The sequence below is a fragment of the Chrysochloris asiatica genome, unplaced genomic scaffold (genome assembly GCF_000296735.1).
Source record: "Chrysochloris asiatica unplaced genomic scaffold, ChrAsi1.0 scaffold00090, whole genome shotgun sequence".
Taxonomy (NCBI): domain Eukaryota; kingdom Metazoa; phylum Chordata; class Mammalia; order Afrosoricida; family Chrysochloridae; genus Chrysochloris; species Chrysochloris asiatica.
Window position 1 is genome coordinate 5546100 of NW_006408608.1, and position 26358 is coordinate 5572457.

The following is a 26358-nucleotide window of genomic DNA, read 5'->3' on the forward strand; positions in this document are numbered from 1 at the left end:
CTCTCCTCCAGATCTCCCTCAAATGTCACCTCCTCCGGGAAGCCCTCTGGATGCAGGTCCCTCTGCCTATCTTCCCTGTAGCACTGGTGGCTCTCTATTACATGTTGTCTCTCTCCTGATGCTAGAATGGCAGCTGGGGAGCATGGCCCTGGCCTGTCTTGTTCACCCAGAACAAGACCTGGCACAGGTGGGTGCTCAGTCTTTCCTGGGTGAATGAATGAGCTGTATAAACAATTCATTAGAATGTTAGTTCTGTTTCTGGACTTTCCATGAGGACCCATATGTGTTTGTCTGTGCCACCTTCATCCCTGGGACTTGGCTCATGGAGGGGCATCCTGGGTTCTGAGTCATGTCCCCCAGCCACCGCCTTCCTGAGAGTCCTTTGATTTCCAGGCATGACTCGGGCATTCGGACTGATCTGGAATGACATTCCACTGCCTTGGTCTGGGCCTGCCTTTCAGGGATGCTCCCCGCAGGTATGTCTGGTGAGCCCAGTCCCCAGGCCAGGTAGGGGTGAGTGGGCCCCAGCTCTGTCTGGGTCTGGGGATCCCTCCCCAATTCCATCCTCTTCTTGAATGTACCTTTCTCATCCATTCTAAAAGTGATTACCACATGTACCAGCCTACTCAGTCTTACTCTGTATCCCTTATCCATCCAGGGAGGGTCTGCTGGGGAGACCACGAAGCCAGCAGGGACCACACACAGGGAATGTGTTCTCCTGTGGTCATGCCCAGTCACATCATCAATGCCTCTCAGTGACGAGGAGGAGGATGCTGGCCAAGTGACCAACACAGAATATACCCAAGGCTTCTGTTCTGGGGAGCAGCCTCTTCCCTTGTGTAGCAGAGCCCGGGCATCGCTAAATTCATGATAGCAGGAAATACCGACAGAAGGTTAGTTTATGCAAAGGACTCTTCTAACTAAGCACTTGTTTGCATAATGTTGTTGCTAGGTCATGGAGAGTCAGTTCCAATCCATAACAACTCTGTACAGAGTTTCAAAGACTGTAAATCTTTGCAGGAACAGAAAGCCTCATCTCTCTCCGTAGGAGCGACTGGTGGCCTTGAAACATCGACATTGTGGCTAGCTGTCCTGTGCTTATCTTACAGAGCCATTGCCCTCTGTATGTGGATTTACGTAATCCTGTGAGGTAGGGATTGTTATCAGTCCCATGCTGCAGATGAGGAAACAGAGGGTTAGAAGGTACACAGCCTACCAATTCAAGGTCATATAATAGGTAGTAAGTGGCAGGTAGTAAGTGGGCACCTCAAACAGAGGTGTTGGCTCTGGAAGTGACATGCGTAACCACCATAATATTACATATTAGGGCACAGAAACATTGTCTCCTACCTGGATTTGACTGCCACGGCCCCCTCGACATCTTTGGTGCTCATACCTCTTTCTGTTGGGTTAAGTGATTCTCCAGATCTTGAGTTTTTCTCCTTTCTGTCTCCAGAACTTCCTTTGCCTTTCTTTTCTCATGGGCCATGTGGCTCTCCAAAACCTGAAAGTCAGTGACCAACCCTTTTGGGTTCCTTGCACATTTAAGGCGGGAAACTGCAAATAACAGTGGTAAGAATAGCAGCTAAAATGTTGAGAGCAGGTATTACATGCCAGGGCACACGGCCAGCTCTGCACACACAGTATGGCATGGACTCTCACAGCAACACAACCCCAGAGACGTGGCCCCATTTTATGGATGAGAAAACCAAGGGATACTCACTGTTCTTTTTCTAACCACTTTTCATTGTAAAATATATAGTATTTCCGTCATATCATGGAGTCCCTGGGTGGTGTAAATTGTTCAGTTGCTAAATGAAGGGTTGATGACTCGAGTCCACCCAGAGACGTGCAGAAGAAAGGCCTGGCAATCTATGTCTGAACTATCAGCCACTGGAAACCCCATAGAGCACAGTTCTACTCTGACACATATGGGGTGAAAGAAAGATAGTTGGTGAGCGGCCCAAGGTGGGGCTGTTTGTTAGAAATGAGGCCAAGACTTGAACCTTGCAGAGAAAAAAGCCCATTGTCTGCATACAGACATCTTGCTAAGAAACCAATGAGCAGAGGGAGCCAGACCTGAGGGAGCTTACTACCTGCTGTGCCACACAGTCTCTTTGGTAAAAACAAGCATCTCTTTAATAATGGAATTTCCCATTATTGACGTAAATCTCTTGAAATGAATCAGGCTTTAAAAGAGGGCAGTGCACTCAATTAATATACTAATTTCTACAAGATGAGGTAAATCTTCATCAGGGATGACCTGGCACAGTTAAGGCAGAGAGCATAGTTAGTATTTGGTGCCCATGATCCAAGGCATTTTATCTAGGAAGTCTCCTGCTGGTAAAGCTATTCAGCTAACTGGCTTAATGCAAATGACCAAAGGGTCTGCCTTGTGGGCAAGGGTCCTGCTCTGGGGTCACTGCAAGGAAGGGCACCTCAACTTTCCAATGGGTTGTGTTTTAAACACTGGGTTGATCGTCAGATATTTGAGACGTGGAACATGGTTTCCACTAGAGCCAGTAGTTTAGGGTTTCAGATGAGCTCACAAAAAGCATTTAGCCCGTAAATCCTCCCCACCATTACCACTCCCCCCAAATAAACCAATTGCCACTGAGTGGATGCTGAATCAGGGCAGCCCCATGTGTGTCAGAGTAGAATCGTGTTCCATAAGGTTTTCAATGACTGGCTTTTCAGAATTAGACCGCCAGACCTTCTTCCACAATGCCTCTGGGTAAACTTGAACCTCCAAGTGTATCAGCACCACCCAGGGACTCTATGTTGTTGTTGTTGTTAAGTACCGTGGAGTCGGTTCCGACTCATAGCGATCTTGCACAGGGTTTCCGAGGCTGCAAATCTTTACGGGAGCAGAACGCCTCATCTTTCTCCCATGGAACGGCTGGTAGTTTCGAACTGCTGACCATGAGGTTAGCAGCCCGATTCACAACCACTACGCTACCAGAGCTCCTTCAGGGACTCTATAGGCTGGCTGAAACATTATATCTTTTGCAGCAAAAGCAGTTTAGAAACACACACATACACATCAAAAAGCGAAACCCACATCTTCTATTTCAATGGTAGCCTTAAACAAAGCTGTGATATCAGGGGTGGGGTGGGGAATGGTTTATATTAATCTTAAATATTTAAGGCAGGTTTAGGTCAGACATTCTCCTGTAAATTGTGAGACAGACTTCCAGGCTCTAGGAGTTGGCTCACTGTATCTGCTCTCCTGTTAAACTCGCATGTCTTTGGGCAGTTCCCCCGCACCAAGCTCCGTGGGTCTAGGGAGCACTATCAGGAACAGTCTCCCCCACCCCTCCCTCCTGTTCCATCATCCTCAGTGGCTCGTCTCCAGAGCACACTGGCAGGTGATGGGGATTAAACCCCAACTGTGACCTAGCAATTCTGTGGTACTCAGATTTGTCTGATAATACAAGGAAGCTTCCAAAAGTTTGTGGGAAAACATTCCATCTTATCATTTCATTTTTTTCCCCAAGAACTTTTGGAAGCCCCCCTTGTATTGGTGGAAGGCCTGATGAAGAGACAGATCAAATGATCCCTTGAGGTTGAATGAAGTCTATGGCTGGAACACCTGTCTTCAATTCCCCATTGGGAAACTCAGGGCGGTCTGCCTAAGGGCAAGGTGGCTGACACTTGACTAGACCTGGGATGACCTGGCCACAGGCCCCCTCTGTAACCGGGCTGTGTTCCCACCACGTTGTCCTTTAATCTCTCTCTGAAGTCCCCTATGACCTGGAATCTCTAAATTCAAGGATCTTTCTAGGCCCAGGCTGTTGGCCTCTCAGTGACGTTTGGCTCCAAGGATTCCTTGGACGACCCTCTTCCTCCTCTGCATTCCTGGAGACAGAACCCAAGGCAAACTTCAGTGATGGTGTTTACAGAGAGTTGTGGAGTACAGATATACAATGAGGGTCTGGAAGCCCTGAGTAAGAGCCCACATGTAAACATCTTCCCACTCTGGGGCAGATCAAATTGGGCAGGCTTCCAGAGGTCTCCTTGTTTCTCCCTCAGTGATGGATGAGCAAGGAATTTACTCTGAGGAGTGAGGAGGTAATAGGGTTTGATAGGAAACCAAGTCCCCAAACAGAAGTTAAAGTGGGAGAAATAATAAAAACAACTACTATTTATTGTGGACTCAAATGCATCAACAGTTATAAAGCTAGCTCAGGACCGGGCATCACTGTCTTCTGTTACACACACAGCCAAGTCCATAACAACTAACAATCATTCACTGAATGGTCATTCTGGGTCAAACCCTTCCTTGTATATCGTATCTAATCTGCACCCTCTTATGCAGGCAGGTAATGACAGACCTGCTGCAGCCTGGAGTATTCAGACAAGATTTGAACCTGTATTTCAACTGGCTGCAAATCTGTGCTTTTCACACCTTTGTGTGGAACCAAGATTGAGGGATTAATAAAATCATCCGTGAAACACATTTGGGGATCTGAGGGTGATCACAAGCTAATTAAAGTCAACACTATAGGAGTGTCCAAATACAGTCAACAACAATGAAGGGTGTCTAAAAGCTAGTATGGTCGCATCAATAGAAGTACAACATCTTTAACAAAGGAAGGGAGAGTCTTGTCCCATGCTGCCATGGCTGGAGAACTGCATTTGTTTATGTCTGCCACACTTTTGGAACAAAACAGACAATAGGGTGCAAACTCAGGTATCTAAAGGGGCTGAAAGATGCCAAAAATGAACATGTAACAAAATAGGGAATATGGTGAGCATTGTGGCAAACTGCTGCCACTTGGTTCTTTTTCAGCCCATTTTCACCAAGTGGAAATGAGGGCCCGAATTTCTGACTTTTCAAGAGATGTCAACAATCTGAATTTAAAAAAGAAATTTTGTATATTTAAGATAAAATACTCTAGGGTCAAACATAACAATATCTATAGGTCTGTTTCAGCCAGTGGGCTCCAAGTCTGTGAGAACAGATCTGGTCAGAGGAGGGGACCAAGTTCAGGCTCCAGTCCTGGGAAGTACCTAAGGAAAAACAAGAGGACTTGGGCCTGGAGAGGAGCAGGTTCCTCTCTCTTGAGACCTCTGGAAGGATATTCCAAGAAGGGGAAATAGATGCAGCAGCAGGAGCCCAGGAGGCTGGCAGAGAACTGATACTCTTCTAGGGAGAGAAATGCCAACTTAAGAGAACCGTCCACCAACCCACGGCATCCACAGTGAAACAGACAACTCTGAGTTATAGAATATTCCTTGTTGGTAGAACCAAAGGCCACATTCTTTCAGGATGCTGTCAGAGAAACTCAGGTCCCCCTGAAGTCCCACAGTTTGGTAATACCTCCTGTTCTATGTTTTGGAGCACACCCTCCAAGTCACTACACTCAGCTTGTCTCCCAAACTGTGTGACTGGATTTTACACAGTTTACAATTTTTCCCCCCAACTGGTTGTCAAGGCTGTAACTCCAGGGTTCTCTTGGTAAGTCTCTCTGCTTTCCAAAGCAGCTGAGCCCACCCAAGGCCCAATTGCTCTATCCCCTGTCATCTGTGGTTCTGAACTGACTTCCATACCAACCTGAAGCCAGATATGGGCACTAGAGGACCCTAGCTCCCTAAACAGCATACCTCCTTCTGGCGGGTGAAGTGATTCTCCAGCTCTTGGAATCTCTTCTGTTCTTCCTCTAACACTTCTTTCACTCTGGTTTTCTCTTGAGCAATGCTTCCCTCCAGCATCTGGAAGGAAGGCAATGACTACTGTTTAACAGACATAGTCACTGTGGCTGGAGTTTGCTGGATTAGTTCTTCACTCCTCACAACAGCCCCATTAGGAGGCTGTGTGCAGCAAGGCCTCGGACCTAAGTATGAGGGCTTGAGTCAGGCACTGGGCAGATTAGTAGCTGTAGAAGCCTCAGGCTCCCTATCTGCACAATGGAGACAGTAATAGTACTTCCTGCATTAGACTGGTGTGAGAGGTGTATGGGATGCTGAATGTAAAATATTCGGTTACAAAGGATAACCATTTATTAATAAGGATCAGCTATCTCGTTTGCCATCCCCACTTTTCAGACAAGGAAACAGGTTTAGAAAGGTTGAAGAATCTGCTCAATTTACTAGCTACTCACACGAGCAGGGATTTGAACCCTGGTCCATTTGACTCCATAGCTTTTGTGCTAAACAGGGGTTAGCAAACTCTGGCCTCTAGGCCAAATCCGGCCCACTGCCTGTTTTTGTAAATAAAGTCCCAATAAAGTTTTATTGGAACATTTCCACACCGATTGTTTATGCATTGTCTATGGCGGCTTTTTTGTTGTTGTTGTTGTTTTGGGGGGAGTCTTGGTGTGGTGCTGTGGGTTAATGCGTCAGACTGTAAAGTCATTTGAACTGCAAGGTCAGTGGTTCAAGCTCACAAGCTGCTCCTTGGAAACCCTAACCAGGGTCGCTATGGGTCTGAACCGACTCAATGGCACTTAACAACATGGCAGTTTTTGTGCAACAACAGGAGAGCTGAGGAGTTGTAACTGAGACAGTCTAGCCCACAAACTGGAAAACATTTACTATCTAAGCTCTTTATGGGAAAAAAAGTTTGCTGACTAAATCATTAGTGTGTGCGCAAACCAGGTGTCATTAACAATTCATAATATGAATAATAAAGAGGATGGCAGATTGCTAAAGGAGATTAGAATTTCTTACCAGTACAGCAAAGTCTGCAAACAAGTGAGAGTTCATGAACTTTCACAATGGTAAGGTGAGGGGTGTCACATAGTTTGAGGAAGATTCATTTAAAATCAGGGCAACTGGGCTAAAATCTGAGGCAGTGCTTACAGGTGAACCCCTAGTGGCTATGAAATGGTGGCCCTCAACAAGAGAAAAATGAACGTTCTGTGTGGGTATGTGCCTGACGTTGCTTCCTCCCTACGTAAAAGACAGCATGAGCTGGGTCTTGTTGTGTTTGAAAGAGGGCCCTTAAAGCCAGTGTGCAGTGGTGACTGACTCACTGGTAGAATTCTCACCTCCAGGCAGGAAGCCTGAGTTCAACTATTGGTCAATGTACCCCGCCCTCCACCTGTTAGTGAAGGCACAGGTGGTGTCATGATGCTGAACAGATTTCCATGGAGCTTCTAAACGAAAATGGGCTAGGAAGAAAGGCCTGGCAATCTACTTCTGAAAATCAGTCCTTATGGATTGGTTTATTTCTTTTTTGTATATTTATTTTCTCATTAGGGCAAATCATTGGGAATTTCCCTGCAAATGAAAAAAAAAGAAAAGGAAAGAAGGGGAACAAAGATATTTGGAAATGGATAGTGGTAATGGTTATGCATCATGGGGGTGCAGTGGTGTGGCTGGATTATACAAGTAAAAAAAATAATCAATGCAGTTGTAAAAAGTTACTACGTAATTTAGCAGGCATTATTTGAGCAGCATTTGGGTAACATACATGGCTACTAACTGAAAGGTTGCAGGTTTGAATCCACCCTGAGGCACCTAAGAAAAGCTTGCGTCGACTTCCAAAAGATGGCCGACACAGAAAACCCTACAGAGTACAGTTCTGCTCCGACACAGGAGGCCGCTCTGAGTGGGAACTGATTTTTTTGAGTGTATGTTTTTTTTCTTTTCATTTTTTGAGCACTTAAAAAAAAAAGGGGGGGTAGAAAACCTTATGGATCACACATTTGGCCCACAATATGGCACAACATTCCATTCCTGTGTGCACAAAATGCCCAGACCAACTTAGTGGCAGCTAACAACAGCTTACAAGTCAGCATAAAACCTAACTTGTGATCAGGAACAATGCTATGAAGACTGTATCCCAACAGTGGAAAACGCAACCCCAAATTAAAATAAAGTCAGCCCGTTGGAGGGCTGATGCTGCATGGGAGAAGTCTCCAGATTTCTAGGTTCCTTCTGTCCCCTGCCCCTCTATTTAGCAGCACTGTCTTTTTCTATACCTAATTTGTTCCTCAGAATGTATCCACTCTGGTTGGCAACCATCATTAGTATTCTACTGTGACACAGATCATACATGCTTTTGGTACAGTGGTTTTTCCTTTTTAATCTTCTCTTTGACAGAAGGTAGAAAAGCAGAGAAAGAAGGAAGAAGAAGTAGAAGGCAGAGAGAGATTTCTTGAGGTCACTGGACATAAATGAGGGGCCAGAAATGCAAGAGGCAGAGACTCGGAGAGTGAGTACATGTGACAGTGAGGAAGACCTGAACTGGAAGTGCCCGGATCACAACCAGTGAAAGATGGGGAAGTGGCAGGTCCTGTCCTCCACTGGGGGCAGAAAGGAGGAGTTGAGGAAGAATCGGGGATCCAGGAAGGTCTAAACACTGCTGTCTTGAGTTCTTGTTTAGTGCCGTCGAGTCAGTTCCAACTCATAGCGACCCTGTATAAGGTTTCCGAGGAGCGGCTGGTGAGCACACGACCCTCCACATCTACTCACAGCAGTAATTTTCAACCATGGTGGTGTATTGGAATCGCTTTGAGCCAATACACAACTTGCACCCTCACACCTGGGAAACCACAACCTCTAGGGATGGGAGGTGGCACTGGTCCTGGTGTGGTGCTATAGGGTAAGCACTCAACCACAAGGTCAGTTTGAACCACCAGCAGCTCATCAGAAACCCTATAACAAGGTTGCTATGAGTCGGAATCGGCTTGATGACATTAACAGCAGTGACAATAACATGATAAAAATGCAGCCCAAGTCATGAATCACCAATCTATGATGATGGCAGTGACAAGACCTAAATTCATCACAGGTCCCTGAAGATCTAAAAAAGGAAACTTCAAACAATGGTAAGATTGCTGGCCTGAGACAGAGATTCTGGTTCAGTGGGTCTCGCGTGGGGCCCCAGAATCTATCATTTTAAGCAGTGTCCAGATGGTTTTTATCAAGCAACTCTGGGAAAACCTCCCTTTCTAAGACTGGGATGTTAGTTTCATTATTCAGAAAGCTGTCATGAATCAGAGCTGACTTGATGGCAATTAACAAAAAGATCTCACTATTGAAAAGGCGGTCTTTGGAACCTGAGTATCAACACCAGCTAGGAGCTTGTTTGAAATGCAGAATATCAGGACCCACCCCAGACCCACTAAGGCAGAATCTGCATTTTAACAAGACTCTCCAGTGATTCCTGGGCACCTTAAAGTTTAAGAGCCACTGTGAGGTATCCTGTAACTAACCTGGTTTCTAGAAAAGTTAAGTACAATTTTTATCATTTGTTTTCCCTGGTAGGTATAATGTTCTGTTGCCACTCCTAAGGTTTTCAGCGGCTAACGCTTCAGAAGTGGTCTGCTTCTCCTTCTTCCTAGTCTGTCTCAGTCTGACACCCTGACAGATCCGTTGAAACCTGTCCACCACGGGTGATCCTGCTGGTATTTCAAATACTGGTGGCATAGCTTCCAGCTTCACAGCAGCACACAAGCCAAATGGTGACGGGTATAGAGTGACAGACCAGTGGGGGTGATGTTAAGATTGGGATGTATAAAGAGAAAGCATAAGACCAACATCTATGAAGCTGGTCTTGCACAAACTTATAGTCTTGTCAGTTACAAACCAGGACCTGCAACTATGACCTGAATATATGAAAACAGTATCAACCAGTAAGGTACCGTTTCCAGACATTTCAATATTGTGACCGTTGGCTCAATTCTGCCTTGTGCTGACCCCTCGTGTGCAGAGCAACAACTGATCCATAAGGTTTTCAAGGTTGTGATCTTTCAGAAGCAGATCACCAAGCTGTTTTCCTTCATGGCTAGTAGCTGACCACTTCAGAGACTTCAATTCACCAACCTTTTCATGTTGGATTCCCTCTTAAGTTTAGAATGGCAGCTTCTAGTTACTTCCTCAAAAACCATCCACCCTGTTTAATTAATTTCGTTCCATAGCACCAAATGAGGGATTGCTATTTTTCCATCTAAGTACATGCCTCTAGTTTCTCGCAGACAAAGCGCTTTCATTCGTTTGCAGTAGAAAAGCACAGGCACCACCTTACCGCCTTGTCTTCCTCTAGCTGTGTGATGCTGGCTTTCAGCTTCTCCTCCTGCTCCAGTCTTTCTTTGAGCAGCTTCTCCTTTTCTGCCAGATGCTCTTGCAACTTCTCCTGCAGCAAAGACTGCTGTGTTTCCTGGACGCTGTCCATCTTGATCTGAAACGAAGTCAACTGGAGTCATCCCCCCACCTACCCACATTTCTTGAAAAGTCATTTAGCTTTGGGTGGCGAGGGAACAAACATTTACACAAAGCTTTCTTTAAAAACACAGAACAATTATGCTTAGCCTAGTGACTGGCAAGGAAGCAGTTGGATATAGAGGTTAAGAACTCAGATTCTAGAGTGAGACAGAAGCCCAGCTCTAGTTCTTTCTAGATGCTTTAAGTAGTACAGTGGTTATGAGTTAGGCTGCTAATCTCACGGTCAGCAGTTTGAAAGTACCAGCTGTTCTGCGGGAGAAAGATGAGGCATTCTGCTCCCGTAAAGATTTACAGCCTCAGAAACCCTATGCAGGGTCGTTATGAGTCAGAACCGACTACACAGCACATAACAACAACAACATACGGGTTTCAGGGGAGGGAGGCACCATCCATCAGGGGTGACCCAGAATGGAGGTATGGATTGAATGATGTGTTCCCCACCCCCTAAAAAAAATATGTTGTAGTCCTTATCTCTGGGCCCTGTGAATGTGATCTTGTTGAGACATAAGATCTTTGACTATGTTATACTTTAACTGGCATGAGCCCTATTAGCATTGTGTATTCCGACCTGGGTCGCTCATCACCAGGTCAGCAGAGAAGGCTTTTTGCTCCTGGATATGGAGTTGCTATGAGCTGGAACCAACTTGGTGGCACACACCAACAACCACAAGCAAAGTTGCTTCAGCTGAGACCAGCCTAGGTCAACCTAGAGCCAGCTAACACCTCATCCATGTGGGCAAGATCAGCACAGCTCCCCAGCTACTGACCCCAGATACATGAGCAGTATGCCCTATTAAAGATTTATTGTATTCAAGTTTTGTACTGCATTGTTGTGACAGTAGCTGGTTTCATGATATAGTCTCTAAGAATCATTTTGCCTCTATGTGTCGTATGTGGCTTTTGGTCATTCCAATGTACTGGGGATAGTTGTACTTTCTACTGTGTGTAGTAAACACAGTTTTCAAAATCAGATGGCATTTCAGACTTCTGGGATATGGATAGAGGAAAACAAGCAGTGTGATCATTCCACGGGGTCAGAGAAGGGGAAGGTCTGCCTTTGTCATACTGTGAGATCCTCAGCCACCTTATTTGATCCTCTTAATGCACAAAGGAGCTCTGGTAGCGTAGTGGTTACGAATCGGGCTGCGAACCTTAAGGTCAGTGGTTCGAAACTACCAGCCGCTCTGCGGGAGAAAGATGAGGCTTTCTACTCCTGTAAGGATTTACACCCTCGGAAACCCTGTACAGGGTCGCTATGGGTCGGCTCCGACTCGAAGGCACTTAACAACAACAATGCACAAAGGGGAGTGGCATTTCACCTCTTGGAGGATGTTAGCTGATGAGCTAACAGAGAAAAAAGCATGCTTTAAATGTACCACTTCACTACGCGGCGGCAAGTCGGTTCCGATCCACGGCGAGTTCATGTGCTTCAGAGAAGAACTGTGCTCCAGGGGCTGGTTTTTTGGGAAGTAGATTACCAGGCCTTTCTTCTGAGGTACCTTTGGGAGGACTCAACCCTCCAACCTCTTGGTTATCAGTGGAGCACAGTGCTATATAAATGCTAAGGAACAACAAAAATGAACTTGGGGTTGGGGAAAAAAGAAGTTATAGGATTACCTGCAGTTTCTGGGTCTGGTCCATGACTTTCTGATAATGTTCCAGAAGATACTTCAGATACAAAGGCAGCCCTTACAAAAGAAGCAAGAAAAAGGTAAGCATCAATTCAATTCAACACCTTTGCTTTCTGAATATTGTCTTAAAAAAGTCTGAGGAAAAGTAGGTTTAGGCAATGTTGCCCTCCCATCAAGAAAATCATTTGTCATTCAAGTTGTGTTTTGAAAAAGATTGATAAGCTACGTTTGAGCGCATCTAAGTTTCTTTTTTGGGAGGTGGAAAATTAAAAACCTACCTGTCTGCTGTGTGCAAAGTAGTGTGTTAGGAGTGAGGGGAAGCTATGAAGAGGTCCATGTCTTCAGAGATTTATAATTTAGTCTGAGATACAAGGTATGTTGTTGTTGTTAAGTGCCATTGAGTCGGTTCTGACCCATAGTGACCCTGTATAGGGTTTCCGAGGAGAGGCTGGTGAGCTTGAACCACCAACCTTGCGGCTCAAACCGACTTTGCAGTTCAGTGCATTAACCCACAGCGCCACACCAGGACTCCTGTATAAATGTACAATAAACCAGCTGCCATTAAGTCAACTCCAACTCATGATGACCCAGAGTATAACTGCTCCAGAGGCTTTTCAAATAACTGTGATTTTTAAAAAAGTTTGCCAGACCTTTCTTCCAAGGTATCGCTCAGTGAAGTTGAACCACCAACCTTTCAATTAGTTGTTATGTGCCGTGGAGTCGGTTCTGACCCATAGCGACCCTGTACAGGCTTTCTGAGGCTGTAAATCTTTATGGGAGCAGAAAGCCACATCTTTCTCCCATGCAACAGCTGGTAGTTTTGAACTGCTGACTGTGAGGTTAGCAGTCCGATTCGTAACCACTACGCTACCAGAGCTCCTTTTTCAATTAGTAGCTGAGTGCGTTAACTGTTTACACAACTCAAGGACTCCAAATGCATGACCAGTCAGTGCAACAACCAGACGTTGCTGAGTCGATTCCAACTCATGGACACCCATGGGGTGCAAAGTAGAACTTCTCCCCAGAGTTTCCAATGGCTGCGACCTATCGAAAGCAGATTGCCAGGCACTTCCTCCAAGTCATTCTTTCAGTTAGCAGTTAGGTGTGCAACTGATTGCATCACCCAAGGGACTCCAAATGCACAGGAACATGAAATGACTCCAGGCAGTATGTATGAGACTGCTGAAGGAGTGAAGGAGTGTGAGCATCTCCGAAGAGGAAGAGACCATCTTATCCACCAAGAATGATCCAAGATGGAGTTATGCATTAAATTGTGTTGGCCATCCCCTCAAATTATGCTTCAATCCTTACCTCTGGTCCCTGTGAATGTGATTTTGTTTGAATATGTTAACAGTTAAGCTAACAGGAGAAGAGACACAGAGAGAAGGCGACCATGTGACACAGAACTACCCAAGGGATGCCAGACTTCAGAGAGACAAGACAGGATCTCCCTCAGAGAGAATGTGAAAGAATCAAGACACCCTGAATTTGGACTTCTAAGCCCCCAGAACTGTGAGACCAAAAACTTCTGTTTTTACACAGTCACCTGCTTTGTGGAAGCAGCAACTTCTTGGTGGAGGACTCAGGACGTAGGCATTTTGGATGGGCAGAATTCAAAGACCTGGATGGAGGGAAGAGAGTTTCTGAGTAGGGGATGTGGTAGGCTGTAAAATGACTCTAAAGATTCCAGGGACTCATTCCTGAAAATACTGTGGGCTGTCAGAAGAACACACAAATCTGTCTTGAAAGAAGTACAGCCAGAATGTTCCTTACAAGTGAAGATGAAGAAACTTCATCTCATGGACTTTGAACATGTAACTATTTCCTGGAGAAGGACATCATGCTTGATAAAGCAGAGGATCAGCAAAAAAGAGGAAGACCCTCAAAGACATGGACTGACACAGTGGTTGTAACAATGGGCTCAAACATGGCAGTGATGGTGAGGATGGGGCAGGAGGGCCAGGCAGGGTTTTGTTCTGTTGTACACGGGGCCACTATGAGTTGGAACTGACTCTATGGCACCTAACAACAGTAACAACGCCTGGAGTCATTGAATATTCTCTTATAAGGCAAAAGAGACGGTAGATATGAGTGGATTTAGAATCTTGCAGGGAGACTGCCCTAGATGACCTGGGTGGGTCCAATGTCATCACAGAAGTCTTTATGATAGAGGAAGATTGTTGTGGTTCAGAATCATCATGACCCTTTGTAGGGTTTCCAAGGAGCAGCTGATGAGTTTGAATCACCAACCTTGTGGTTGAGTGCTTATCCTATAGCACCACACTAGGAAAAAGATTGGAGACAGAGAAAGCTATGTGTTGGAAGCAAGAGAGCTTTGAAAATGTTCTGCTGGTGGCTTTGAAGATGGCGGAAGGGGCCATAAGGCAGGGAATACAAGGCATGCAGCTCTCAAATGTTGAAAACAAAACAAGAGCCCACTGCTGTGGAGTCCGATCCAACTTATACTTTACAGGACAGAGTAGAACTGCCCTACAGGCGTCCAGTGCCACAATCTTTATGGAAGCCGTTAGAAATAGGGGCAGGAATGAGACTGATAGTGTTGTAGTTGGTGCCAAGTTGGTTCCAACTCATGGTGGTGGTGGTTATGTGCTGTGGAGTCAGTTCCGACTCATAGCCACCCCGCACAGGGTTTCCAAGGCTGTAAATCTTTACAGGAGCAGGAAACCTCATCTTTTTCTCCTGAAACAGCTGGGAGTTTTGAACTGCTGACCTTGAGGTTCGTAGCATGATTCGTAACCACTATGCTACCAGAGAGAGGTCCAGTTCATAGCAACCTTATATATAACAGAACCAAACATTACCTGGTCCTGTCCCTGAACCCTTAATATTAGGGTACTTGCTGCTCACATTTGAAAGAATTCCCAACGGCAGCATTAGCAATTCCACAGAGTTTTATTTGCTATTGATCAAAAGCCAAAGTGGAGACAGTGGGAGACCAGATTCTCCCCAGGAGTACTTCCGGCTTGCTCAGAGTAGGGTGGTTTATATTTGTACTTATGCTAATATTGGGGTTGTTGTTATTGTTAAGTGCTGTTGGCCAGGTTCTGATTCATAGCAACCCTGTATAGGGCTTCTGCGGAGCAGCTGGTGGGTTTGAACTACCAACCTTGTGATCTACAGTCTAATGCTGATTCTATAGGGCCACACCAGGTTGTTGTTGTTAAGTACCATGGAGTCGATTCTGACTCATAGTGACCCTGCACAGGGTTTCTGAGGCTGTAAATCTTTACGGGAGCAGAAAGCCTCATCTTTCTCCAGTGGAACAGCTGGCAGTTACGTACTGCCGACCTTGAGGTTGTTGTTGTTGTTAAGTGCCGTCGAGTCGGTTCCGATCCATAGCGACCCTGTACAGGGTTTCCGAGGGTGTAAATCTTTACGGGAGTAGAAAGCCTCATCTTTCTCCAGTGGAACAGCTGGCAGTTACGTACTGCCGACCTTGAGGTTAGCATTCTTTAAAAAAGGAGAGGATTTCCAAAAACTAGGAGGGGTTAGGGCGGAGCATGGGTGAGGTGTAGGGGAGGAGTTAGTTTGAACAGCTTTTCTTCAAGATGGAACTGGCAGCTTGGGTGTCTGGGGTTCTTGGCATCTCTTATTATGAGATGGTCTGGAGATGAGTCACAGTGTATGCTACCCTCATTCTTGTCTTTGCCCTTCAGCTATGGGGTCTGGTTTTCTGTAAAACAGGTCTTGGCACCAGGTGGTGGGTTATCTTTGTTCAGTACAGGGTGGGGTAAATACTACAATGATCTTTTCCGGGTCATTAAATACAACCTAGGTCTTATGATGGCCAATAAATACTTTGGGTTCTTTTCCTGGAGCCTCCAGGCATCCTGGAGTTGTGGTGAGGGCACTGTGGGTAAATGCACTGGACTGCAAGGTCGACTTGAATCACAAGGTTGGCAGTTCAAAGTCACCAGCTGCTCCTTGGAAACCCTACACAGGGTCGCTATGAGTCAGAGCCGACTTGATAGCACTTAACAACAACACCAGGCATCCCGACTGACTCAGCCCTGCTCTTCTTCCTGATCCTTGGTGTGTTGAGTCCACTCTTGTGGTCATTAAGAGGAACGGTGATGGAGCTAAAAGCACTGGGTTCCAGTGACGAACATTATTGTCCAGATGACACAGCCATCTCGAGTGTGTGTTTGATTGTAAAAGGGAAGGAGCTAAGCGGCAGAGGAAGGTTATAGATGCCAGAGAAGATCATAATTCAGGACTCTGCATGCAAGGCCCCAGAGAAGGGGAGACACAGATGCAGGGGAGGGAAGAGCTTCGTCTGCAAGGAGAACACAGGTGGAGGACTGGAGGAAAGGAGGAAATGTTGGGTACTGAGAGAGAAAGGAAGGGAGGTGAGCCTGCCTGGGGCTAGATCTCTGACCCTGCAACTGTCTGAGACATGCCAGCAAGAAGGAGTGGGAACAACGCCATTATTATAATAACTATCAGTTTTTAAGCCCCTGCTGTGTGCCAGGAACCAAACCTATTTAGCATACTGATTCAGTCTGTATGCTGAACAAATAATAGGAGAAGCTGGATTACATACAAAGAGGAACTTGGCATCAGGATTACAGGAAGACTCATTAACAACCTGCCATATGCAGATGGATCCTGGTGTGGCGCAAGATCATTTGAATCGCCATGTAGGTGGTTCAAACTCACCAGTTGCTTCTCAGCAACCCCATACTGGGTCACTATGAGTCAGAACCCATGCAACAACAAAATATGCAGATGCTATAATCTTGCTGGCTGAAAGCAAAGAGGACTTGAAGCACCTACTGATGAAGATCAAAGACCACAGCCTTCAGTATGGATGGCTCCTCAATGTAAAGAAAACAAAAATCCTCAATAGACCCATAAACAGAAAACAACTAGAAACTGTCAATTATTTCATTTTACTTGGATCCACAATCAACATCCATGGAAGCATCAGTCAAGAAAGCAAATGACGTATTGCACTGGGCAAAGCTTGTGCACAAGACATCTCCAAAGTGTTGAAGAGCAAAGATGTCAGTTTGAGGACTAAGGTGCGCCTGATCCAAGCCATGGTATTTTCAATAACCGCTTACGCATGAGAAAGTTGGATAGTGAATAAAGGGGACTACAGAAGAACGAACACATTTGAATTATGGAGTTGGTGAATAATATTGAAATGACCATAAACTGACAGAGCAAACAAATCTAAGACAATTCCAAGAGAAAGACCCTCAAGGAGATGGGATGACACCGTGGCAGAAACAATGGGCTCAAACAGAACAACTATTGTAACGATGGTGAAGGACCCGGCAGTGGTTGGTTTTGTTGTACATATGGTCACTATGAGTCTGAACCTACTCAGTGGTCCCTAATAACAACAACAACAACATGTGCCAGGTACCATGTGCTAGGAGTTTTACATGTTATTCTTCAATCACTATAAACAAACCAGAAAGTCATGTATCTGCAATTTATAGGTGAAACAACCAGAGATGAACAAAGCTGTTGAACAAAACAACAGAGTTGAACAAATTCAGTTCTACCACATACAGAACTCGTATGTGGTAGAACCGAGTTCAGACTCTGGCGTCTTTCTCTTTAAAGAGATTGGAGGATTGAGAGCAAAACAGCTAGATGGGCTAATGTGAATGTGTATTGGCGGAGGTGTGTTTCAAGGATGACAGGGATGCAAGATGGCTTAATGGATACTGGCTTGGGCTCTGGGGCCTGGTGATCACATGAGTCCGTGATGATGGCATCAGGATTGGAGGAAGGCTCAACAGCTTCAAATATGTGCATGACAAAACCTTACTTGCTAAAAATGAAGAGTACTTGAAGCATTACTGATGAAGATTAAAGACTGCAGTCTTTAATCTGGATTGCACCTCAACATAAAGAAGACAGAAATCCTCACAACTGGGTCCAAAAGTCACATCACAATAAATGGAGAAAAGACTGAAGTTGTCAAGGATTTCAATCAATGCTCATGGAAGCAGCACTCAGGAAATCAAATGTGCTGTGTTGGGCAAATCAGCTGCAAAAGATCTCTTTAAAGTGTTATAAAGCAAAGATGTCACTTTGAAGACTAAGATGTGCCATGGTGTTGTAGATCACTTCATAGGGATGCGGAAGCTGGACAATGAATAAGGAAGACCCAAGAAGAATGGATGCCTTTGAATTAAGGCGTTGGCCAAGAATATTAAATATACCAGGGAATGCCAGAAGAATGAACCAGTCTGTGATGGATTGGTTCAGGTACAGCCAGAAAGCTCCTTAGAAGTCTCGTGTGCTTTGGACATGTTTTCAGGAGGCCCCAGTCCCCGGAGAGGGACATCATGCTTGGCAGAGAGTCAGTAAAAACTGAGATGTATTCACAGTGACCACAAAAACGGGCTCAAACATAACAATGTTTGTGAGGATGGTGCAGGACCAGACAGTGTTGCGTTCTGTTGTACATAGGGTCACTACAAATGAGAACTGACTTGACATGAATCAGAACCGACTTAACAGCACTTAACAACAACAACAACAGAACAATAATCAGTTGGCATGGGTCTGAGACTTCATTCATCTGTAACCTGTGACTTAGAAATCAAAGGGGGGAAATCAAGTCATGGGTGGGATCAAAGAGAAGACAAGGAAGTCAAGTAAGTGTCTTGAAGGAAGAGCTGGGATGTTTGATCATGTTTCTAGAGTAAATGATGAACCATAACATCAAGTAGGGTTTCTCTTTTTCTTAATTTGATTCTTTATTGTATTTCTAGTTATAAAAGGTACATGGGTTTGTTACAAAAATCCAAACACTGTAGAAATCCCTCACGTGGAAAGTGATTTCTGCTGTATCTTCAGTGTTGCACAGTGGGTGACTCGCAGTAGGTACTCAGTAAATAGTTGTGAATGATTTAATGAAAGTGAAGTCCTATGTAATCCCACTCTGCAGGGATTAGGTAGGATTTTTAATAGTTAGTTTAGGTGTCTTTTTCTTCTCATAGTTCTTTGGTTGATATTTTGATACAAATAATGAAGCACACTGTGCATATTATAATTTGCCTTTTTCATTTAAAAATACTATGTATCTTAGATATCTGAAAGAGTTCTTTCTTTCATGTAGCAATGAAGCCTTTTATTTAAAACAAAGTCTTGCAGAAATAGACATAAACAACTGAGCTTGCAGATAAAAATGTGTAAAGTCCTTTCTTTTGCTTATCAAAAGGCGCCTGAGAAATTAAGCAGTAGGAATGTGGAGCCAACTTTCAAGGTTCCTCCATAGATAGATGTAAATGCCATCAGATATTTTTTAAATTCCCAGCTGGACACAACAACTTCAATCAACAGACCCTTAGCACCAACACTCAAGTCCTACTAGGTGGGCCTCACCTTCTCGGCAGCTAACCATGGCAGCTAACAATGCTGTTTTTCTTGTTAGATGCCATCTACTGGGTCCCTGACTTATGCAGACACCACGTACAATGCATGTTGTGATCTATTGTTTTCATTGGCTGATTTTCTGAAGCAGATCTCCAGGACTTTCTTCCTAGTCTGTCTTAGTCCTTAGCTCCACTGAAACCTGTTCAGTATCATAGCAACATGCAAGCCACCAGTGATGGATGGAGTGGCTGGGCTTGAAGTGTAACCAGCTGAGAATGAACCCCAGGCCTCCTACCTGGAAATTGAGACTGCTACACTGAGCCACCGATGCCTTCTCACCTAACAGTACACAGTACAGTATCCCTTTATGTTTATCTGGCCTGGATACCCTTGAAGGGTTTCTTTTGGGATTTACAAACTGGAAGGGACAATGCCTCGTAACATCACCCCGACCCCCACCCCTAGCTGAGTGACTGAATGACGGACCGTACTCCCTCACCTTTCTGTCACTGTCCCCCATCCCGCTTTTCTTAGTTGTTTAGAACCAAGTAGTTGGAAGCACACATACAGTCACTAGGCCACTGGCTCTCCAATACTAACCAGCTGCCGTCCAGTCAGACTAACTCATGGTGACCCTGCGTGTGTCTCAGTAGAACTGTGCTCCACAGGGGTTTCCATGGGTGTGGTCTTTTGGAAGTAGACAGCCAGGCCTTTCTTCTGAGGACCCTCCACATGAACTCAAACCTCAAACCTTTCTTTTAGCAGTCACATTAACTGTTTGCTCCACTCAGGGAACTCCAGGAACATTATTCCAAGAGACGTTAGCCCAGGTACAGGGCAGCAAGAAAGGAGAAATGTCTTTTGGGAGTACCCACATTCTTTATCTCATTATTTTCAGGTGAACAGTGAATATGTGTTGAGGAGGGATTCTGTAGCAATCTGTGTAATGGTATTGAGTCCGCGTGACTCTAGGAAGTCAGGAGAAAGATGGTAGGTCGATTGAATGATGCCTGGGGCCAGTCTTTCTGGAATTGCTGGTCCGGCTCCTGAACTTTATAGCCCATGTTTCTTTATGGTGACATTTGACTAGATTTGGAGAATAGTTAGCAACAACTAAAATGGTCCTAAGAGCAGGGAGGGGACAGTGTACACATAACTTGGTCCCACTGTTTTCAGGATAGAGGTCATGGCCTGTCCTTGTTTTAATCCCAATCTTGAAGAACAACCAGAATCCACATCTTGCCTAATTTCACGGAGGCTGGACGATTTTTCCATGATTACAGCAGCAGTGGAACTGGGGTGGGAGCCGCTGGGCTTTTGGGAGAACACCCGTCACGTGTACCTTCTTCCTCCCCCTGCCCTGTCCCTCACCACCCCCAACCCTGCTACACTATGCTTTTTATTTGTGAAGACATTTGCACCACTGTTAGGATGGCTTTGAAGACATACTGGTTGAGGATGTTGAAGCAACAGAGTTGAAGATCACATGTCTAGTCTCATTCACTGTTGCCGAATGTCAAATTCATGTACCTTCTCTGCGTTCAGCTTGGCAAGGGTGGCAATAATCTTCAGTGTTGGAGTTCCTCAAGGCTCTGAGCTCTCTCCCCTTCTCACCCAATAATTTCTTCCTAAATGATACCATTCACACCCAAGGTTTTATTCATTCATTCACTTGTTGTTATCATTAAGTGCTGATGAGTTGGTTCCAACTCACAGTGACCCTGTATGGGGTTTCCAAGGAAAGGCTGGTGAGTTTGAACCACCGACCTTGTGGTTCAAACCGACCTTATAGTCCAGTATATTATCCTACAGTGTCACATCAGGATTCATTCATATAGCAGACGAACCTGCTCACAACTGGACCAATAAGCAACATCATGATAAATGGAAAAATTGTTGAAGTTGTTAAGGATTTCATTTTACTTGGATTCACAAGCAATGCCGATGGAAGCAGCAGTCGAGAAATCAAATGAAATGCATTGGGCAAATCTGCTGCAAAAGACCTCTTTATAATGTTAAACAGCAACATGCCTGACCCAAGCCATGGTATTTTCAGTAGCCTCATATGCACATGAACGCTGGACAGTGAATAAGGAAGACTGAAGAAGAATTGATGCATTTGAATTATGGTATTGGCAAAGAATTTTAAATATAGTGTGGGCTGCCAGAAGAAAGAACCAATCTGTCTTGGAAGAAGTACAGCTTAGAAATGAGGATGGTGAGACTTTGCCTCACATATTTTGATGTGTTGACAGGAGAAAGACGTCAGATTTGGTGAAGTAGAGGGCCAATGGAAAAGAGGAATGCCCTCAATGAGAAGGACTGACTGACCCAGCATCTGTTAACAATAGCTCAAACACAGCACTAACTGTGAGGGTGGTACAGGATCGGGCAGTTTCTGTTCTGTTTTGCACAGACAGCATGACTATGAGCCAGAAGCCACTCAACAGCACCTAACAACGTGTGGCACATGCTCTTCTAGGTGTTGAAGATGCATCACAATCTCCAGACGTGACAATCTCCAGGGTGACAAATGCCTCCTTGCCACCTCATCTCGAACGTCTCACAGACACCTCACACTTATCTTCCCCCAACACCTGGTCTCCATCCAGTGTTCCTCATTCCGTGAGGGAATCACATCTGTCCTTTTTCACACACCAGAAACCCAGAGAACATGTAGAACACTTCCTTGCTTCCCTTAACACCATATCCAGTTCTATCACGGAGGCCTGTTGGTTTTCCTTTGAATGTCCTTTCTCTTTCTCCATCCCTGCCCCTTCAGTAGGGACCACCATCGACTCCTGACCAGTTTCCTGGTGCTCCTTACTGGCCACCTTCCAGCACATTCTCCACTTGTGGCCCAAGTGATCATCTTAAAACACACACCCATTCCATTAGTTCCTTACTCAAAGTCTTCCATCAGCTTCTCATTGCTCTTAAGATCAAGTAGAGCATCTTACCAGGGCCATGAACCCTGCCAGCTCTCCTCACCAGCCTTGCCCTCCACCCACTCCCTGTCCTCACTTTCTCGTTGCCTCTTGTGTTCTCTTTGCTGTCCCTGACCACAAGGCCTTTGCCGGGTCACCCCCTCTGATCAGCACGCTCCCTCTCCCCTCTTTGACCAAGAACTACTATGCATCCTGTCCTCCTTGGTCGGGTCAGAGTCCTGCACTTCTTGGCAGCACTTGCCCCAATATCAGATTTTCTGTTTCAGTCATTTTCTGAGAATTCCAACTCCCAGTCCTGAGCTTCCCACTAGACTTTAAGCTCTTTGAGGGCAGCAAGAGTATCTATTGTTTCCACAGTGTTGTATTATAAAAAGTTTCAAACGTCCAGCAAAGTTGGAATGATCTTACGGAACACCTGTACATGCATGGCCTAGATTCTACCTGCTTCTAAGGACCCTGTTCTTTCTTCCCCTGCATGGGGCCTGTTGCCTAGTAGACATGCAATAAATCTTCACTGAATGAAAGTGGTTCAGATCCTCCCACATCTAGGATAATATTTTAAAGAAGTAGAACATAAGGAAAAAGTGCATCTCCACACTATTTGCAATTGTTCCAAATTGGAGACAACTTAAATGCTCCTGATAGGAGATGGGTTAAATAAAGTTCACACAATGGACTTCCTTAGCATCCTAACAGAAGTGCTGTCCATCTGAATGAAGGGCATTTGTGGTGAACCATTAGAAACAAAACTAGACTATTTGATATTAGATGACATTCTTTTATTTTATAGATAAAATTTTAAAATGAGTAAATGTGGAGACAGTGTCTATTCTATGTTAGAATAAATCAAAACATCCAGACTTGTTGCCACTGAGTCGATTCTGACTCTAGGGATCCTTATAGGACGTAGTAGAACTATCCCATAGGGTTTCCTAGAATGTAATCTGCTATGAGTTAGAACGGACTCGACAGCACTTAACAACAACAAGAACCATCTTTATGGAAGCAGATTTTTCTCCCATGGAGTTGTTGAGGGGTTCGAACCTCCAACTTTTTGGTTATCAACTGAGTGCTTAACCATCGGAAATACCCAGAGACTTCCAAACAGTATGAAAACTCATCGCCAACTCATTGAGTTGGTTCTGATTTATAACTTAGATCCTGTTGGTACTGTGGGTTAGGTGTTAGGCTGCTAACCACAAGACTGGCAACTTAAAACCAGTAGCCATCTCATTCCCTGATTTCAAAATTTACTAAATGGCTACAGTGGTCAAAACTTCTTGGTACTCATACAATAAAAGATTAATAGATCAATGGAACAGAATCGAGAATCCAGAAATGAACCCATTCACAAACAGCCAAAGATCACATACTGAATTTTGACAAAGGGCCAAAGTACATTGATTAGGGAAGAAATAATCTCTTCAACAGATGGTGCTGGCAGAACTGGAAATCGATATGCAAAAGATGGAGATAAGACCTTTACTTCACACCATATACAAAAAACAACTCAGCATGGATTAAAGGCCTAAATGTGAATCCCAGGATTATAAAGGTCATCAATGAAAAAATAGGGACCAATTTAAGGGCTTTAATACAGGGCGCACACACACACACACACACACACACACACACACACACACTACCAGACATTGTGAGAACTGTACAAATAAGAGAAGACAAAATGATGACTTGGACATACTAGAAATTAAAAACTATGTACATCAAAAGATTTCACCAAAAGGGTAAAAAGGGAGCTCATAAAGTGGGAAAAAAATCTTTTGTAAAGACATATCAGACAAGGGACTAATCTCTAAAACCTATAGGAAACTACAATACCTCTACAAGAAATAGACAAATAACCCAATTAAAAAATGGGCACAGGACATGAACAGACACTTCACCAAAGGAGACATTTGGGCAGCTAACAAATACAAGAAGAAATGTTCACGATCATTAGCCATTAGAGAGATGCGAATCAAAACAACAATGAGATATCATTTAACACCAGCAATAACAGTGAAATTCAAAAAAGCAGAGGATGATAAATGCTGGCGAGGATGTGGAGTGACTGGGACCCTCCTACATTGTTGATGGGAATGCAAAATGGTCCAACCACTATGGGAAATAGTATGGCGCTTTCTCAAAAAGTTGGAAATAGAAGTACCTTATGACCTAGCAATTCCTCTACTTGGTATATATCCACATGAAAGATGAGCCAAAACACGAGTAAACATAAGCACACCAGTGTTCATAGAAGCGCTATTCAAAATAGCAAAAAGATGGAGACAGCCTAAGTGCCCATCAGTGGAAGAATGGATAAACAAACTTTGGTATATACACACACTGGAATATTAAGCTACCTTGAAGAATACCAATGAAACTGCAAGCCACTGCATTGTTGTTGTTGTTGTTAAGTGCCATCGAGTCGGGTCCGACCCATAGCGACCCTGTACAGGGTTTCCGAGGGTGTAAGCCACTGCATAGCATAGATGAATGAACCTTGAGGACATAATGCTCAATGAAATTAGTCACAAAAGGACAAATACTGCATAAGACCATTATTGTAAAAGTTTAAGAAGAGAAGTATACTAAAAGGAAAAAATTCTTTGATGGTTACCATGGGTGGCAGGGACGGGACGGTAGAGCACATGTTAGGGGATAGACACATCATAGCTTAGGTGTTGGGGAGGGCAAGGCACAGGAATGGGAAAGAGGGTAAAGGAACAAGGAAGATAGGGAACACGTAAGTAGGTTTACAAGTTTACATGGGCTAAATAAGACAGAGGTAAATAGTGATGTATGCTCAAACACGGAACAACAGGGCTCTGTAATGCAGGGATCAAGCCATAGTATGAATGGGCAAAAAAGAAGGGAAATAATGTTAAGGTGCTTGACTGTCTTATGGACATTGGTTTCCCTTACCTACTACTGTAAAAAAGACAATTAAGTAGGAAAGAAAGGAATATTGGGAAGTATGATTACAGAAAGCTTGTAAAGCCCTTCTTTAGCCTATAACTGATTGGAATACCTAAAAGGGGTTCTAGAATTCTCCCAGTGAAACAGGCTTCTTGTTGAGCCTCTGTATTGTATGGGGCCTTAGTGAAATCCTGAGCCCCATCCAGAACCTCCTGAGGTAGGACATTCCCACTTGTATTCACCTGGGAGCCATCAAGGCTCTTCATTACAACCCCCCTTTCCAAGACTGAAACTCAAAGGGAACACGTGAGCAGGCTTGTAAGCTTGCTGGCGATGGGGGAAATGGGGGAAAAGCAGTAATGAAGAAATGGGCTCAGTTTGACCATGTTCCATAGACCTTGTCAACCTTGAGCTGAGAGAGAGGAGGAAGGGCTGGTTAGTTCCAAGTCGGGGGAGACTTGGGAATTCCTGAGCCCATGGATACAGACCTAGCCACTGGGGGCTAGAGCTGAGAGTGAAGCATCCAGCTGATATGAAGTTGGGGGAGGAATGCAAGAATGCCCAAACTTGCAGATAGTATCCATTTGACCTGGACTAGGGGAAGATAAAGAAGTTTGATACAGGAAACAAGTGTAAATTTGCTACAATTTGATGAACTTGACCTTTGCTTATGGATGTAGTTGCTCAAAATACCAACTGAGAGGGAAACAGTCTTCATTCACATCAAGGATTGAGCTTATCTCCTCTGTATAAAGGGTAGATAGGGATGGGCCACATGGACATTGGCTACCTAAAATGAGGGGGCAATAAAAGGGACAAAGTGATTGGCTTACAAGTTTTCAAGAGGGAGTTTAATTTCAGAGCGAGGGGGCAAAGGTAGAATCCCCATTAAATAGTTTTCATCTTGTCTAGACAGGTCTGGTGAAAGGAGATGGGGATAGGATTCTTTTGATTCAATAGTGAGTAATTGCTGTCATGACTAATTGAGATTGTCACAACTATAAAGGTAGAAGTTTTGTAACAAAAAGGAGTAGTTAATCCAACATTCCAGGAGCACTGGATCCTAGGACCATCAAGAGGGAAGAGCATGAACAGAACGTGGGACCCTATCCAGAGAAGCAGTGACACCAGAGATGGAGGCAGAGGTGATGGCATGGAGAGACGGAGCAGCTGAAGACTCTAGACTCATGGAAAGAGAAAGGCTGTGTGTGGTGGGCAGGAGGCTGGCTTGCAGAATGTGCCCTTCGGTTGTTTAAATGATGATATATTCCTGTGTGTTTCTATATAATATATACCAACAAAAAGAGGGTATAGAGGCAAATATT

At 44.6% G+C, this 26358-nt stretch overlaps 1 protein-coding gene across 1 annotated transcript in view; it reads right to left on the bottom strand.

Annotated features, from left to right (window-relative positions):
* FHAD1 (forkhead-associated (FHA) phosphopeptide binding domain 1) overlaps positions 1-26358 on the bottom strand; it is a 216523-nt gene that overhangs the window by 60642 nt on the left and 129523 nt on the right. The window contains exons 14-16 of the mRNA XM_006866421.1: positions 9972-10129; positions 5608-5715; positions 1397-1504 (exon numbers count right to left, since the gene is read on the bottom strand). Of these exons, the coding sequence (XP_006866483.1) occupies positions 1397-1504; positions 5608-5715; positions 9972-10129 (374 nt within the window). The remainder of the gene's footprint in view (positions 1-1396; positions 1505-5607; positions 5716-9971; positions 10130-26358) is intronic.